The sequence below is a fragment of the Mixophyes fleayi genome, chromosome 3, assembly GCF_038048845.1.
Source record: "Mixophyes fleayi isolate aMixFle1 chromosome 3, aMixFle1.hap1, whole genome shotgun sequence".
Classification (NCBI taxonomy): domain Eukaryota; kingdom Metazoa; phylum Chordata; class Amphibia; order Anura; family Limnodynastidae; genus Mixophyes; species Mixophyes fleayi.
Genome location: NC_134404.1, coordinates 347572526 through 347592678, shown reverse-complemented (window position 1 = coordinate 347592678; position 20153 = coordinate 347572526). Strand labels below are relative to the sequence as shown.

At 44.1% G+C, this 20153-nt stretch overlaps 1 protein-coding gene and 1 long non-coding RNA gene across 3 annotated transcripts in view; one reads left to right on the top strand and one right to left on the bottom strand.

Annotated features, from left to right (window-relative positions):
- The window catches only part of DRC5 (dynein regulatory complex subunit 5), a 30347-nt gene extending 12486 nt beyond the window's left edge, over window positions 1–17861 (top strand). The window contains exons 3-5 of the mRNA XM_075200780.1: window positions 15108–15679; window positions 15823–16272; window positions 17605–17861. Coding sequence (XP_075056881.1) covers window positions 15108–15679; window positions 15823–16272; window positions 17605–17778 — 1196 coding nt within the window. The 3' untranslated portion in view covers window positions 17779–17861. The remainder of the gene's footprint in view (window positions 1–15107; window positions 15680–15822; window positions 16273–17604) is intronic.
- Window positions 17862–18790: 929 nt separating this feature from the next.
- On the bottom strand, window positions 18791–20153 carry LOC142143066 (uncharacterized). Of its 2 annotated transcripts, XR_012689489.1 has the most exons (3): window positions 20092–20153; window positions 19801–19990; window positions 18791–19648 (listed from the first exon to the last, which is right to left on the bottom strand). It is a non-coding gene; the product is annotated as an uncharacterized LOC142143066 (long non-coding RNA). The 2 variants fall into 2 exon arrangements; XR_012689488.1 differs by lacking the exon at window positions 20092–20153 and having other exon boundaries at window positions 19801–20014.

Below are 20153 nucleotides of genomic sequence, written 5' to 3'. Positions count from 1 at the left end.
CCTCTACTCCTGTACCTCTACTCCTGCTGTACCTCTACTGCTGTACCTCTACTCCTGCTGTACCTCTACTCCTGTACCTCTACGCCTGCTGTACCTCTACTCCTGTACCTCTACCCCTGCTGTACCTCTACGCCTGCTGTACCTCTACTCCTGCTGTACCTCTACTCCTGTACCTCTACCCCTGCTGTACCGAGGATGTTTCTTCTATGTATAGAGAGCCCCAAGGTTCATAAAACCTCCTGGGAAATGTCTCTCAGCCTGTGCTGGTTACATGTCCTCTGCACACACAGAGGTTCCTGTCTTCATGGCTGTAATAATAATTACAGTGTACTGTATAATAAGAGTGAATGTAGTTCGGCTGCCCCCTCTCATTGCCATATACCAGTGATCTAAATTCCTGCTTCTGTTGGTGTTTTGTGTTGTGACGCAGTGTTTCCAACGCTTGTTGTACCGTAGAATATACGCAGGGCCGTAACTAGGGCTGTACACCCAGGGCACAACACTGAAGGGGGTCAGCATTTGTCTTTCTATTACTACCACCTGCACGCACTTATTACTACCACCTGTACGCACTTATTACTACCACCTGTACGCACTTATTACTACCACCTGCACGCACTTATTACTACCACCTGTACTCACTTATTACTACCACCTGTACTCACTTATTACTACCACCTGTACGCACTTATTACTACCACCTGTACGCACTTATTACTACCACCTGCACACACTTATTACTACCACCTGTACGCACTTATTACTACCACCTGCACGCACTTATTACTACCACCTGCACACTCTTATTACTACCACCTGTACGCACTTATTACTACCACCTGCACGCACTTATTACTACCACCTGCACACACTTATTACTACCACCTGCACGCACTTATTACTACCACCTGCACGCACTTATTACTACCACCTGTACACTCTTATTACTACCACCTGTACACACTTATTACTACCACCTGTACACACTTATTACTACCACCTGCACACACTTATTACTACCACCTGTACACACTTATTACTACCACCTGCACGCACTTATTACTACCACCTGTACACTCTTATTACTACCACCTGTACGCACTTATTACTACCACCTGCACGCACTTATTACTACCACCTGCACGCACTTATTACTACCACCTGCACGCACTTATTACTACCACCTGTACACTCTTATTACTACCACCTGTACACACTTATTACTACCACCTGTACACACTTATTACTACCACCTGTACACACTTATTACTACCACCTGCACACACTTATTACTACCACCTGCACACACTTATTACTACCACCTGCACACACTTATTACTACCACCTGTACGCACTTATTACTACCACCTGCACGCACTTATTACTACCACCTGCACACTTATTACTACCACCTGCACACACTTATTACTACCACCTGCACGCACTTATTACTACCACCTGTACGCACTTATTACTACCACCTGCACGCACTTATTACTACCACCTGCACGCACTTATTACTACCACCTGCACACTTATTACTACCACCTGCACACACTTATTACTACCACCTGCACACACTTATTACTACCACCTGTACACACTTATTACTACCACCTGCACACACTTATTACTACCACCTGCACACACTTATTACTACCACCTGCACACACTTATTACTACCACCTGCACACACTTATTACTACCACCTGCACACACTTATTACTACCACCTGTACACTCTTATTACTACCACCTGTACACACTTATTACTACCACCTGTACACTCTTATTACTACCACCTGTACACTCTTATTACTACCACCTGTACACTCTTATTACTACCACCTGTACACGCTTATTACTACCACCTGCACGTACTTATTACTACCACCTGCACGCACTTATTACTACCACCTGCACGCACTTATTACTACCACCCGCACACACTTATTACTACCACCTGCACACACTTATTACTACCACCTGCACACACTTATTACTACCACCTGCACACACTTATTACTACCACCTGTACACTCTTATTACTACCACCTGTACACACTTATTACTACCACCTGTACACTCTTATTACTACCACCTGTACACTCTTATTACTACCACCTGTACACTCTTATTACTACCACCTGTACACTCTTATTACTACCACCTGTACACGCTTATTACTACCACCTGTACACACTTATTACTACCACCTGTACACTCTTATTACTACCACCTGTACACTCTTATTACTACCACCTGTACACTCTTATTACTACCACCTGTACACACTTATTACTACCACCTGTACACTCTTATTACTACCACCTGTACACTCTTATTACTACCACCTGCACGCACTTATTACTACCATCTGCACGTACTTATTACTACCTCCTGTACACTCTTATTACTACCACCTGTAAGCACTTATTACTACCTCCTGTACGCACTTATTACTACCACCTGCACGCACTTATTACTACCACCTGCACGCACTTATTACTACCACCTGTACGCACTTATTACTACCTCCTGTACACTCTTATTACTACCACCTGCACACTCTTATTACTACCACCTGCACACACTTATTACTACCACCTGCACACTCTTATTACTACCTCCTGTACACTCTTATTACTACCACCTGCACACTCTTATTACTACCACCTGCACACACTTATTACTACCACCTGCACACTCTTATTACTACCACCTGCACACACTTATTACTACCACCTGCACACACTTATTACTACCACCTGCACACTCTTATTACTACCTCCTGTACACTCTTATTACTACCACCTGCACACTCTTATTACTACCACCTGCACACACTTATTACTACCACCTGTACGCACTTATTACTACCACCTGTAAGCACTTATTACTACCACCTGTACACTCTTATTACTACCACCTGCACGTACTTATTACTACCACCTGCACGCACTTATTACTACCACCTGTACGCACTTATTACTACCACCTGTAAGCACTTATTACTACCTCCTGTACGCACTTATTACTACCACCTGCACGCACTTATTACTACCTCCTGTATGCACTTATTACTACCACCTGTACACTCTTATTACTACCACCTGTACACTCTTATTACTACCACCTGTAAGCACTTATTACTACCACCTGTACGCACTTATTACTACCACCTGTACGCACTTATTACTACCACCTGTACGCACTTATTACTACCTCCTGTACACTCTTATTACTACCACCTGTACACACTTATTACTACCACCTGTACGCACTTATTACTACCACCTGCACGCACTTATTACTACCACCTGTACGCACTTATTACTACCTCCTGTACACTCTTATTACTACCACCTGTACACACTTATTACTACCACCTGTACACACTTATTACTACCACCTGCACGCACTTATTACTACCACCTGTACACTCTTATTACTACCACCTGCACACACTTATTACTACCACCTGTAAGCACTTATTACTACCTCCTGTACGCACTTATTACTACCACCTGCACGCACTTATTACTACCACCTGTACGCACTTATTACTACCACCTGCACGCACTTATTACTACCACCTGTACGCACTTATTACTACCACCTGCACGCACTTATTACTACCACCTGCACACACTTATTACTACCACCTGTACGCACTTATTACTACCTCCTGTACACTCTTATTACTACCACCTGTACACACTTATTACTACCACCTGTACGCACTTATTACTACCACCTGCACACACTTATTACTACCACCTGTACGCACTTATTACTACCTCCTGTACACTCTTATTACTACCACCTGTACACACTTATTACTACCACCTGTACACACTTATTACTACCACCTGTACACTCTTATTACTACCACCTGCACGCACTTATTACTACCACCTGTACGCACTTATTACTACCACCTGTACACTCTTATTACTACCACCTGTACACTCTTATTACTACCACCTGTAAGCACTTATTACTACCACCTGTACGCACTTATTACTACCACCTGTACGCACTTATTACTACCACCTGTACACACTTATTACTACCACCTGTACGCACTTATTACTACCACCTGCACACACTTATTACTACCACCTGTACGCACTTATTACTACCTCCTGTACACTCTTATTACTACCACCTGTACACACTTATTACTACCACCTGTACACACTTATTACTACCACCTGCACGCACTTATTACTACCACCTGTACACTCTTATTACTACCACCTGCACACACTTATTACTACCACCTGTAAGCACTTATTACTACCTCCTGTACGCACTTATTACTACCACCTGCACGCACTTATTACTACCACCTGTACGCACTTATTACTACCACCTGTACACTCTTATTACTACCACCTGTACACTCTTATTACTACCACCTGTACGCACTTATTACTACCACCTGCACACACTTATTACTACCACCTGTACGCACTTATTACTACCTCCTGTACACTCTTATTACTACCACCTGTACACACTTATTACTACCACCTGTACACACTTATTACTACCACCTGCACGCACTTATTACTACCACCTGTACACTCTTATTACTACCACCTGTACTCACTTATTACTACCACCTGCACGTACTTATTACTACCACCAGTCATGCACTTATTACTACCACCTGTACGCACTTATTACTACCACCTGTACACTCTTATTACTACCACCTGTACTCACTTATTACTACCACCTGCACGTACTTATTACTACCACCTGTACACACTTATTACTACCACCTGTACACTCTTATTACTACCACCTGTACACTCTTATTACTACCACCTGTACACTCTTATTACTACCACCTGTACTCACTTATTACTACCACCTGCACGTACTTATTACTACCACCAGTCATGCACTTATTACTACCACCTGTACGCACTTATTACTACCACCTGCACGTACTTATTACTACCACCAGTCATGCACTTATTACTACCACCTGTACACTCTTATTACTACCACCTGTACACTCTTATTACTACCACCTGTACACTCTTATTACTACCACCTGTACACACTTATTACTACCACCTGTACACTCTTATTACTACCACCTGTACACTCTTATTACTACCACCTGCACGCACTTATTACTACCATCTGCACGTACTTATTACTACCTCCTGTACACTCTTATTACTACCACCTGTAAGCACTTATTACTACCTCCTGTACGCACTTATTACTACCACCTGCACGCACTTATTACTACCACCTGCACGCACTTATTACTACCACCTGTACGCACTTATTACTACCTCCTGTACACTCTTATTACTACCACCTGCACACTCTTATTACTACCACCTGCACACACTTATTACTACCACCTGCACACTCTTATTACTACCTCCTGTACACTCTTATTACTACCACCTGCACACTCTTATTACTACCACCTGCACACACTTATTACTACCACCTGCACACTCTTATTACTACCACCTGCACACACTTATTACTACCACCTGCACACACTTATTACTACCACCTGCACACTCTTATTACTACCTCCTGTACACTCTTATTACTACCACCTGCACACTCTTATTACTACCACCTGCACACACTTATTACTACCACCTGTACGCACTTATTACTACCACCTGTAAGCACTTATTACTACCACCTGTACACTCTTATTACTACCACCTGCACGTACTTATTACTACCACCTGCACGCACTTATTACTACCACCTGTACGCACTTATTACTACCACCTGTAAGCACTTATTACTACCTCCTGTACGCACTTATTACTACCACCTGCACGCACTTATTACTACCTCCTGTATGCACTTATTACTACCACCTGTACACTCTTATTACTACCACCTGTACACTCTTATTACTACCACCTGTAAGCACTTATTACTACCACCTGTACGCACTTATTACTACCACCTGTACGCACTTATTACTACCACCTGTACGCACTTATTACTACCTCCTGTACACTCTTATTACTACCACCTGTACACACTTATTACTACCACCTGTACGCACTTATTACTACCACCTGCACGCACTTATTACTACCACCTGTACGCACTTATTACTACCTCCTGTACACTCTTATTACTACCACCTGTACACACTTATTACTACCACCTGTACACACTTATTACTACCACCTGCACGCACTTATTACTACCACCTGTACACTCTTATTACTACCACCTGCACACACTTATTACTACCACCTGTAAGCACTTATTACTACCTCCTGTACGCACTTATTACTACCACCTGCACGCACTTATTACTACCACCTGTACGCACTTATTACTACCACCTGCACGCACTTATTACTACCACCTGTACGCACTTATTACTACCACCTGCACGCACTTATTACTACCACCTGCACACACTTATTACTACCACCTGTACGCACTTATTACTACCTCCTGTACACTCTTATTACTACCACCTGTACACACTTATTACTACCACCTGTACGCACTTATTACTACCACCTGCACACACTTATTACTACCACCTGTACGCACTTATTACTACCTCCTGTACACTCTTATTACTACCACCTGTACACACTTATTACTACCACCTGTACACACTTATTACTACCACCTGTACACTCTTATTACTACCACCTGCACGCACTTATTACTACCACCTGTACGCACTTATTACTACCACCTGTACACTCTTATTACTACCACCTGTACACTCTTATTACTACCACCTGTAAGCACTTATTACTACCACCTGTACGCACTTATTACTACCACCTGTACGCACTTATTACTACCACCTGTACACACTTATTACTACCACCTGTACGCACTTATTACTACCACCTGCACACACTTATTACTACCACCTGTACGCACTTATTACTACCTCCTGTACACTCTTATTACTACCACCTGTACACACTTATTACTACCACCTGTACACACTTATTACTACCACCTGCACGCACTTATTACTACCACCTGTACACTCTTATTACTACCACCTGCACACACTTATTACTACCACCTGTAAGCACTTATTACTACCTCCTGTACGCACTTATTACTACCACCTGCACGCACTTATTACTACCACCTGTACGCACTTATTACTACCACCTGTACACTCTTATTACTACCACCTGTACACTCTTATTACTACCACCTGTACACACTTATTACTACCACCTGTACGCACTTATTACTACCACCTGCACACACTTATTACTACCACCTGTACGCACTTATTACTACCTCCTGTACACTCTTATTACTACCACCTGTACACACTTATTACTACCACCTGTACACACTTATTACTACCACCTGCACGCACTTATTACTACCACCTGTACACTCTTATTACTACCACCTGTACTCACTTATTACTACCACCTGTACACTCTTATTACTACCACCTGTACACTCTTATTACTACCACCTGTACGCACTTATTACTACCACCTGCACGCACTTATTACTACCACCTGTACGCACTTATTACTACCACCTGTACACTCTTATTACTACCACCTGTACACTCTTATTACTACCACCTGCACGTACTTATTACTACCACCAGTCATGCACTTATTACTACCACCTGTACGCACTTATTACTACCACCTGTACACTCTTATTACTACCACCTGTACTCACTTATTACTACCACCTGCACGTACTTATTACTACCACCTGTACACACTTATTACTACCACCTGTACACTCTTATTACTACCACCTGTACACTCTTATTACTACCACCTGTACACTCTTATTACTACCACCTGTACTCACTTATTACTACCACCTGCACGTACTTATTACTACCACCAGTCATGCACTTATTACTACCACCTGTACGCACTTATTACTACCACCTGCACGTACTTATTACTACCACCAGTCATGCACTTATTACTACCACCTGTACACTCTTATTACTACCTCCTGTACACTCTTATTACTACCACCTGCACACACTTATTACTACCACCTGCACACACTTATTACTACCACCAGTCATGCACCATGGCGTTTGACGTGCAGGTTCACTAGTGTTTAAGGCAATGCCAGTGGGCAAGAGCCACAACCGCCCTGGAAAGATTTAATGGGTGTTGGAGAGCAAAGTCACATGATCCGTGAAAGACAACAAATCAGAGTCACACGATGACTGGTTTAAGGAGCTGTTATTTTTAAGGTCATCACCGTACTCCCGGTAAATGTTGAAAGTTCATCGACTAATTAGATCTTTTTTTATTCCAAGGATCCAGGTTGTCAACCTGACCAGATCTCCTGCAAACTAGGGGGAAGTATCGCTGCTTTCTAAATCAATATGTGTCATCCAGTGTTATTAATAAAAGCCAAAATTGCATTTTCCATATAAAATATAGTTAAATACAAATTAAATTCAATTATGTTTAGTGAAATTAAATTAAATACAATTATTATTATTTTCCAACTTAAAAATAGTCCTGGTACTGTCCAAATGGAAATGTTGATTAAGTAATGAAACTATCCTGCAGCAACTTCGTGTAATGCCGCAGTCACAGCAATGAATGAGGTAGTATCACTGGGGGGGTCTCATTGCACCAGCCCCCCGGCACCCACGTGGTGATACCGAAAGGTCTGTGTCCCCGTGTCCCCCCCTCCCCACGGTAAGTGTAAGATGTGCTGCGGACACGTTAGGTGCGGACACGAATGTGTGTATTACACAACGGACGTCTGAGTCTACCTGAGCCCTGGAGTGTTTAGGTGGCGACCAGGGAATTCAGAGCATAAATGAGCTCTCGGGGGGGTTTTCCACGCTGGGGGGTGTATTCACTGCAGTATTTTATACTTATGTATGTAACCCCTCAGGACGACATGGTGGCACAGTGGTTAGCATTGCTGCCTCAGAACACTGCGGTCATGGGTTCGTTTCTGACCAGGGCATTAACTGTGTGGAGTTTGTATGTTCTCCCCGTGTTTGTGTAGGTTTCCTCCACACTGCAAATACATACTGGTAGGTTCATTGTGTATATATGTTTACACGTGTATGTATGTGTGTGTGTCCATATATGTGTGTGTATATATGTATGTATGTATGTGTCTGTGTATGTATATATGTGTGTGTATATGTATGTGTGTATGTATATCCCTATATATATATATGTATGTGTGTGTGTCCATATATGTGTGTGTATATATGTATGTATGTGTCTGTGTATGTATATATGTGTGTGTATATGTATGTGTGTATGTATATCCCTATATATATATATGTATGTGTGTGTGTCCATATATGTGTGTGTATATATGTATGTATGTGTCTGTGTATGTACAGTATATATGTCTGTATATGTGTCTATGTATGTATATATGTGTGTGTATATCCCTATATATATATGTATGTGTGTATGTACAGTATATGTGTGTGTATATCCCTATATATATATGTATGTGTGTATGTATATCCCTATATATATATGTATGTGTCTGTACAGTATGTATGTCTGTATATGTGTCTATGTATATGTGTGTGTATATCCCTATGTATGTGTGTATGTCCAGTGTATGTATATCCCTATATATATATGTATGTGTGTATGTACAGTATATGTGTGTATGTATATCCCTATATATATATGTATGTGTGTGTGTCCATATATGTGTGTGTATATATGTACAGTATGTATGTGTCTGTATATGTGTGTATGTATATGTGTGTGTGTGTCCATATATGTGTGTGTATATATGTATGTATGTGTATGTATGTGTCTGTATATGTGTGTATGTATATGTGTCTATGTATGTGTGTATGTCCAGTGTATGTATATCCCTATATATATATGTATGTGTGTATGTCCAGTGTATGTATATCCCTATATATATATGTATGTGTGTATGTACAGTATATGTGTGTGTATGTATGTGTGTGTGTCTATGTATGTGTGTATGTACAGTATATGTGTGTATGTATATCCCTATATATATATGTATGTGTGTGTGTCCATATATGTGTGTGTATATATGTATGTATGTGTATGTACAGTATGTATGTCTGTATATGTGTGTATGTATATGTGTGTGTGTGTCTATGTATGTGTGTATGTATATCCCTATGTATGTGTGTATGTCCAGTGTATGTATATCCCTATATATATATGTATGTGTGGAGGGAACGTATCTGTTTGTCAGCCAACCCTATAATGCGCTGAGCATTATATGTTCCGCTCTTTATAATTGAGGCTCACAGATTGCATTGCCCAATGTCCTAGTGTACAGCACAGTCTGCTCTTCACCAATCCTCTCATATTATATATATATATATATATATATATATATATATCCAAGCTGATTGGTCAGAGCAGCATTTATTATACATCCAGCCTTGGTGGCTGCCGTCTGTCACTGGCAGGGTAAGTGTCCTCCTGGGGTACAGGGCTGGGGCTGGTTAGAGACAATCTCTGGATGTTGTCACACGATGAGGCCAGGAAAATCCTCCTGAATTATTCATCGTCCCATCCCTGGGAGCAGAAATAGCCAAGAATTCAATGTCTGCAGATTCCTGTTAGTAGGATGTGTGAGACTCGGGTCCTCTACGTCACCCGTCATTTCTCTACCTATAGTATACACAATGCTGACATAACAGCATGACCCAACATCTTCTAAATCTCTCCACCCTCCATGGGTGATCTTAGCATGATCTTAGATCAACCAACACATGTGTCCTGACGAGACACCATACCACTAAGAGGTAAATACTACATACAAAATATGATTCGCAGGTCCACTATCTATAACACACCCCATTCCACTGCCTATAACACACCCCATTCCACTGCCTATAACACACCCCATTCCACTGCCTATAACACACCCCATTCCACTGTCTATAACACACCCCATTCCACTGCCTATAACACACCCCATTCCACTGCCTATAACACACCCCATTCCACTGTCTATAACACACCCCATTCCACTGTCTATAACACACCCCATTCCACTGTCTATAACACCCCATTCCACTGCCTATAACACACCCCATTCCACTGCCTTTAACACACCCCATTCCACTGTCTATAACACACCCCATTCCACTGCCTATAACACACCCCATTCCACTGCCTATAACACACCCCATTCCACTGCCTATAACACACCCCATTCCACTGCCTATAACACACCCCATTCCACTGCCTATAACACACCCCATTCCACTGTCTATAACACACCCCATTCCACTACCTATAACACACTTCATTCCACTGCCTATAACACACCCCATTCCACTGCCTATAACACACCCCATTCCACTGTCTATAACACACCCCATTCCACTGATTGTAACACACCCCATTCCACTGCCTATAACACACCCCATTCCACTGTCTATAACACACCCCATTCCACTGTCTATAACACACCCCATTCCACTACCTATAACACACCCCATTCCACTGTCTATAACACACCCTATTCCACTGCCTATAACACACCCCATTCCACTGCCTATAACACACCCCATTCCACTGTCTATAACACCATTCCACTACCTATAACACACCCCATTCCACTGTCTATAACACACCCCATTCCACTGCCTATAACACACCCCATTCCACTGCCTATAACACACCCCATTCCACTACCTATAACACACCCCATTCCACTGTCTATAACACGCCCCATTCCACTGTCTATAACACACCCCATTCCACTGTCTATAACACACCCCATTCCACTGTCTATAACACCCCATTCCACTGCCTATAACACACCCCATTCCACTGCCTTTAACACACCCCATTCCACTGTCTATAACACACCCCATTCCACTGCCTATAACACACCCCATTCCACTGCCTATAACACACCCCATTCAACTGCCTATAACACACCCCATTCCACTGCCTATAACACACCCCATTCCACTGCCTTTAACACACCCCATTCCACTGCCTATAACACACCCCATTCCACTGTCTATAACACACCCCATTCCACTGTCTATAACACACCCCATTCCACTGCCTATAACACACTTCATTCCACTGCCTATAACACACCCCATTCCACTGTCTATAACACACGCCATTCCACTGCCTATAACACACGCCATTCCACTGCCTATAACACACCCCATTCCACTGCCTATAACACACCCCATTCCACTGCCTATAACACACCCAATTCCACTGTCTATAACACACCCCATTCCACTGACTGTAACACACCCCATTCCACTGCCTATAACACACCCCATTCCACTGTCTATAACACACCCCATTCCACTGACTGTAAGACACCCTATTCCACTGTCTATAACACACCCCATTCCACTGCCTATAACACACTTCATTCCACTGCCTATAACACACCCCATTCCACTGTCTATAACACACGCCATTCCACTACCTATAACACACTCCATTCCACCGCCTATAACACACCCGTCTGTGCCTATAACACACCCCATTCCACTACCTATAGCACACTCCATTCCACTACCTATAACACACCCGTCTGTGCCTATAACACACCCCATTCCACTACCTATAGCACACTCCATTCCACTACCTATAACACACCCCATTTCACTACCTATAGCACACTTCATTCCACTACCTATAACATACCCGTCTGTGCCTATAACACACCCCATTCCACTACCTATAACACACCCCATTCCACTGACTGTAACACACCCCATTCCACTACCTGTAACACATCCCATTCCACTGTCTATAACACACCCCATTCCACTGACTGTAACACACCCCATTCCACTACCTGTAACACACCCCATTCCACTGCCTGTAACACACCCCATTCCACTGCCTGTAACACACCCCTTTCCCCTGCCTGTAACACACCCCATTCCACTGCCTATAACACACCCCATTCCACTGCCTATAACACACCCCATTCCACTGCCTGTAACACACCCCTTTCCACTGCCTGTAACACACCCCATTCCACTGCCTATAACACACCCCATTCCACTGCCTATAACACACCCCATTCCACTGTCTATAACACACCCCATTCCACTGACTGTAACACACCCCATTCCACTGTCTATAACACACCCCATTCCACTGTCTATAACACACCCCATTTCACTGCCTATAACACACTTCATTCCACTGCCTATAACACACCCCATTCCACTGTCTATAACACACCCCATTCCACTGCCTATAACACACCCCATTCCACTGCCTATAACACACCCCATTTCACTGCCTATAACACACTCCATTCCACTACCTATAACACACCCCATTCCACTGACTGTAACACACCCCATTCCACTGCCTATAACACACCCCATTCCACTGTCTATAACACACCCCATTCCACTGACTGTAACACACCCTATTCCACTGTCTATAACACACCCCATTCCACTGTCTATAACACACCACATTCCACTGCCTATAACACACCCTATTCCACTGTCTATAACACACCCCATTCCACTGTCTATAACACACCCCATTCCACTGTCTATAACACACCCCATTCCACTGTCTATAACACACCCCATTCCACTGTCTATAACACACCCCATTCCACTGCCTATAACACACCCCATTCCACTGTCTATAACACATGCCATTCCACTACCTATAACACACTCCATTCCACCGCCTATAACACACCCGTCTGTGCCTATAACACACCCCATTCCACTACCTATAGCACACTCCATTCCACTGCCTATAACACACCCGTCTGTGCCTATAACACACCCCATTCCACTACCTATAGCACACTCCATTCCACTACCTATAACATACCCGTCTGTGCCTATAACACACGCCATTCCACTGCCTATAGCACACTCCATTCCACTGCCTATAACACACCCCATTCCACTGACTGTAACACACCCCATTCCACTACCTATAGCACACTCCATTCCACTGCCTATAACACACCCGTCTGTGCCTATAACACACCCCATTCCACTACCTATAGCACACTCCATTCCACTACCTATAACACACCCGTCTGTGCCTATAACACACCCCATTCCACTACCTATAGCACACTCCATTCCACTACCTATAACATACCCGTCTGTGCCTATAACACACCCCATTCCACTACCTATAGCACACTCCATTCCACTGCCTATAACACACCCGTCTGTGCCTATAACACACCCCATTCCACTACCTATAGCACACTCCATTCCACTACCTATAACACACCCGTCTGTGCCTATAACACACCCCATTCCACTACCTATAGCACACTCCATTCCACTACCTATAACATACCCGTCTGTGCCTATAACACACCCCATTCCACTGACTGTAACACACCCCATTCCACTGATTGTAACACACCCCATTCCACTGACTGTAACACACCCCATTCCACTACCTGTAACCCACCCCATTCCACTGCCTGTAACACACCCCATTCCACTGCCTATAACACACCCCATTCCACTGCCTATAACACACCCCATTCCACTGCCTATAACACACCCCATTCCACTGTCTATAACACACCCCATTCCACTACCTATAACACACTTCATTCCACTGCCTATAACACACCCCATTCCACTGCCTATAACACACCCCATTCCACTGTCTATAACACACCCCATTCCACTGATTGTAACACACCCCATTCCACTGTCTATAACACACCCCAATCCACTGTCTATAACACACCCCATTCCACTGCCTATAACACACCCCATTCCACTGCCTATAACACACCCCATTCCACTGTCTATAACACACCCCATTCCACTGCCTATAACACACCCCATTCCACTACCTATAACACACCCCATTCCACTACATATACCACACCCGCCTGTGCCTATAACACACCCGCCGGTGCCTGTAAGATGTTTATGCCTCAGTTGCCCAGAGCTGTTGAAGATGTTTAGAATTAAGGACACTAATAATTTTCCAGCCCGCAGCTCTGACACAATGGAGATATAGTTATGTGTAAATATCCCTCACATTCCCCTCCAGTAGATTCTACATAAATATTTTTGCTGAGTCCTCCGTTCTGGGTGTAACTTCATATCTTTGTGACCCCCAGATAACCCCATTCTGGAAAAATTGCTTCCAAAGCACAAGACCAAGGTCCTGGATCTTATCTCCACCTCGCTGCCCCTACATGTGACCGCCAACCTCATTACCTACGAGGGTTACTGGAGACGCTGCTGTTCCGAGCGCTGGCCCATCTGTGACATCTCCCACTATGGCTCCAGTTGGAAGAGGTTATTCTTTGAGCGACACCTGGAGAACCTCATTGAGCGCTTTATCCCAGACCTAACACATACAGGACCCATCTGTGAGGCTGCAGAACTTAGCAAGGACTATGTCAAAAGATTGGAGATCCGACAGCTGCTGCCACCAGTGAGGTTGGAGAAGAAGGAAGATGAGGTTGAAGAGATCTCAGACTCAGAAAGTGATGCTGGTGGAGAACTGCCGTCCATGGACCACTTTGATCTGAACCTTATTGCCCTTTCCCTGTGTGGTCTGGAGGAGCTACACCTTGTGTATGGGGTAAAAGGCTGCGGTATGAACTTTGAGTGGAACCTCTTCAGGTTCACGAAACGGGACTGCTCTACGCTCGCTGCAACATTCAAGACATTCAGAAACCTGAAGGTAAAAGACCAGGGGACAGATGCTTCCTTCACTTTCTATAAAATAAATTGTGGGGTCTGAGTCATGCACAGGAAGGTGGATAGAAGCCACATACTGAAATATTTAATGTCTTTTCTCAATTATTTCTTATGACTTCTTCACAGGTCTTCAGGCTTCACAGAAGTAAAGTTGATGATGAAAAGGTTCGTGTTCTTATTAGAAGTTTACTGGACCATCCGTCACTGGTTCACCTCGACCTTTCACACAACCAGATCTCAGACCGAGGAGCCCGTGCAGTCGGTAAATTGCTGAACCAAAGTCAACTCCAGATTCTAAATCTGTGTAACAACAACGTACGTCCACATGGAGCTCAGGCCATTGCTTATGCCCTGTCCAAAAACAACAACCTCAGCTCTCTGAATCTCAGGCTTAACCGCATTGGAGACGAGGGTGGACAGGCTCTGTGCAACGCTCTGCTGCAGAACACAAGTCTTGTGACTCTTCATCTGGGAAGCAATGAGCTGTCTGAACCCACCGTTACCGTCCTCTCGCAGGTCCTCTCCCAGAATACGTCTCTAAGAAGCGTCAGCCTCTCCTCCAACCGCATCGGCCTGGTATGATCCTGATTCTCCTCTGTAGGACTAGTGACCTCAGTGATTAGTGCTTGTAAGGACATCATATTGCATCATATGTTATAGTATAAACACAGCGTACATTCCTACATTGCCAGAAAGGCCTCAGTGTCCATAGTGGGGAGAATGACATTTACACATAGAACAATAGGATTATGCAGACACTGAGGGGCTGCTCCTATTTTTTGGAAGCCAGATATTACAGGTGATAAAGCATTGTTGTGATGCACGAGCTGTATCGGCCACTCAGTTTGTAGCGCTGCTGTTCTTACCTTCTGGTGTGCACGGTTACAGTGTGATATAAGGGAGCTGGAGGCAGCCATGTTACTTGAGGGCAGATGTCAGCTTCTTATGTGAAATTAACAGAAGTGTTTGTGAATGAGTTGATAAACTGCGGATCTGAACAGCGATAAAGGGAAAGTTACAGACTTCTGGTATAAGTCATGAGGTCTCATGTATCGTGATCTTTATCTGTGTGTTTACATAGATGTGCTGGAACACTGTATCACAAGAACATATGTGTGTCATCTGTGTTCTCCTTTGTCATGTGACCTCTGTCATGTCTTACTTAGCTCATGTGTCCTCATTTGTCATGTGACCTCTGTCATGTGGTGTCTTAGGTCATGTGTCCTCCTTTGTCATGTGACCTCTGTCATGTGGTGTCTTAGGTCATGTGTCCTCCTTTGTCATGTGACCTCTGTCATGTGTCTTACTTAGCTCATGTGTCCTCCTTTGTCATGTGACCTCTGTCATGTGTCTTACTTAGCTCATGTGTCCTCCTTTGTCATGTGACCTCTGTCATGTGGTGTCTTAGGTCATGTGTCCTCCTTTGTCATGTGACCTTTGTCGTGTGGTGTCTTAGGTCATGTGTCCTCCTTTGTCATGTGACCTCTGTCGTGTGGTGTCTTAGGTCATGTGTCCTCCTTTGTCATGTGACCTCTGTCATGTGGTGTCTTAGGTCATGTGTCCTCCTTTGTCATGTGACCTCTGTCGTGTGGTGTCTTAGGTCATGTGTCCTCCTTTGTCATGTGACCTCTGTCATGTGGTGTCTTAGGTCATGTGTCCTCCTTTGTCATGTGACCTCTGTCGTGTGGTGTCTTAGGTCATGTGTCCTCCTTTGTCATGTGACCTCTGTCATGTGGTGTCTTAGGTCATGTGTCCTCCTTTGTCATGTGACCTCTGTGGTATCTTAGGTCATGTGTCCTCCTTTGTCATGTGACCTCTGTCGTGTGGTATCTTAGGTCATGTGTCCTCCTTTGTCATGTGACCTCTGTCATGTGGTGTCTTAGGTCATGTGTCCTCCTTTGTCCTCAGGATGGCGGGAAGCAGCTTTTGGAAGGCATGTCAGAAAACAGGACCGTGGTGGAGTTTGATCTGCGGCTCACAGATGTGGGGCAGGAGAGCGAATTCTTCATTAATCAGGTTCTGAGGACCAATCAGGAGCGCGCCCGGCTCCGGGCCCAACAAAAACAAGTGTCGCCCCCATGAGCAGTAAAGGAACCTGCCAATTATCTACCCATTACCTTGTTCCCAAAACCTTCAATCGCTGCAAATAAATACTATTTTTCCAATGTGCGGCCCTTTATCACCTCACCAGGTATCACATAGGGAGATTTTTAGCAGACTGGAAGAATTGGAGGTAACAGTAATAATAATAATTGTCTAAAAAATGATTGCAGTCACATACATACAAGCATTATACTCACAAATACACAATGTCATATCAGTGTTCTCCCCAGAAAATGTTGTCAGCCGGATGGGGACAGTTGTATTATCATCACCATTTATTTATATATCGCCACTAATTCCGCAGCGCTGTACAGAGAACTCACATCAGTCCCTGCCCCATTGGAGCTTACAGTCTAAATTCCCTAACACACACACACACAGACACAGACACACACACACAGACACACACACGGGTCAATTTTGATAGCAGCCAATTAACCTACCTGTATGTTTTTGGAGTGTGGGAGGAAACCAGAGCACCCGGAGGAAACCCACGCAAACCCGGGGAGAACATACAAACTCCTCACAGATATGGCCATGGTCGGGAATTGAACTCATGACCCCACTGCTGTGAGGCAGAAGTGCGTAATACTTTGCAATAGTAATGAAAAATGTTGGTAGTTATTTCCCACACCAGACAGCATTACTGACACTGGGGTCAGTGGTGTAACACACACTGCTGGCTGTAGTGCTCACATAGAACCTGTTAAACCAGGAGAAACAATGCTTTATTCTATTATAAGAGGTGCTGGGAAGAACACTGCATATTAATGGATATTAGACCAAATTCCCCAATCATAACAGCGGGGAACTTTGTACAAATTTCATTCATCAGTCTAAACATGGAAATGACTAAAACCCAGTTTACCGCAGTGTCTGGCTGTATGTTTGTCATAGAATCTATGTATATGTATCATGTATGTATGTATGTATGTATATATATATATATATATATAAGAGCTGCATTAACAACACAGAGCCTACAAGGAAGTGTCCGTGATTCGTCTGTGAGTTTATTACACAGATGTCATTTACAATCTTCAATATTACAACCAAAAGGCAACATTGTGGTAAAAGCTATATACATATATATTTATAATTATAGAAGTAAAGAAAGACATAAAAAAAATCTTCACAAAACATATATTAAAACTGGGTGTGCAGTGCAGATACTGGATTGTTAACCCTTGCTGGGCACATGATATTGAGAATGGACGAGAGGTAGGGGATGGGGGTGATTCTATGAGATTATTGCCATAAAGGGCAGGGATGTGATTTTGTGTCCACACTGTCTGCCCAGATTCAGTGTAAGTCCATATCCCCAAGGAATGGTACCATACAGGCAGAGAGCGGAGCCGTCAGGGTGTAAGCTCTTCTGGCTCTGACTGACCACCATGCTGAAAATCTGGCATTTGACAGGTCAGTGAAGGCCCCACTACATGGGTCCTCCAAGTACAAGTGGTCTCTACTCTGCACCCTACACAAGGAATCCCCTCGAGGCAAGACAGTGCTCCCCATATTGTAGTGCTCTGGGTGTACCATCAAGTCAAGAATACCGAGCCAAAATAATTAAAATCACATAATGTTTTGTGTGGTGATGAATGTGTATAATGTTCCTGATTAGGGAGATGTGTGTTATGGGTTTCTGCATCTCTGGAAGCCCTCAGCCTCCTATATACTGCTGTGACAGCTCCATTCACCCATACACCATCTGTCCTCTTGTCACTGCTCCTGTCTCTCACACACCTGACTGCTCCTGTCACCCATACACCTCCTGTCCGCCTGTGAGAGCTTCTGTCTCCTATACACCTCCTGTCCGCCTGTGACAGCTTCTGTCCGCCTGTGACAGCTTCTGTCTCCTATACACCATCTGTCCGCCTGTGACAGCTTCTGTCTCCTATACACCATCTGTCCGCCTGTGACAGCTTCTGTCTCCTATACACCTCCTGTCCGCCTGTGACAGCTTCTGTCTCCTATACACCTCCTGTCCGCCTGTGACACCTCCTGTTCGCCTGTGACAGCTTCTGTTTCCTATACACCTCCTGTCTGCCTGTGACAGCTTCTGTCTCCTATACACCATCTGTCCGCCTGTGACTGCTCCTGTCACCAACACACCACCTGTCCGTCTGTGACTGCTCCTGTCTCCCATACACCACCTGTCCGCCTGTGACTGCTTCTGTCTCCCATACACCTCCTGTCCGCCTGTGAGAGCTTCTGTCTCCTATACTCCATCTGTCCTCTTGTCACTGCTCCTGTCTCTCACACACCTGACTGCTCCTGTCACCCATACACCTCCTGTCCGCCTGTGACAGCTTCTGTCTCCCATACACCACCTGTCCACCTGTGACTGCTTC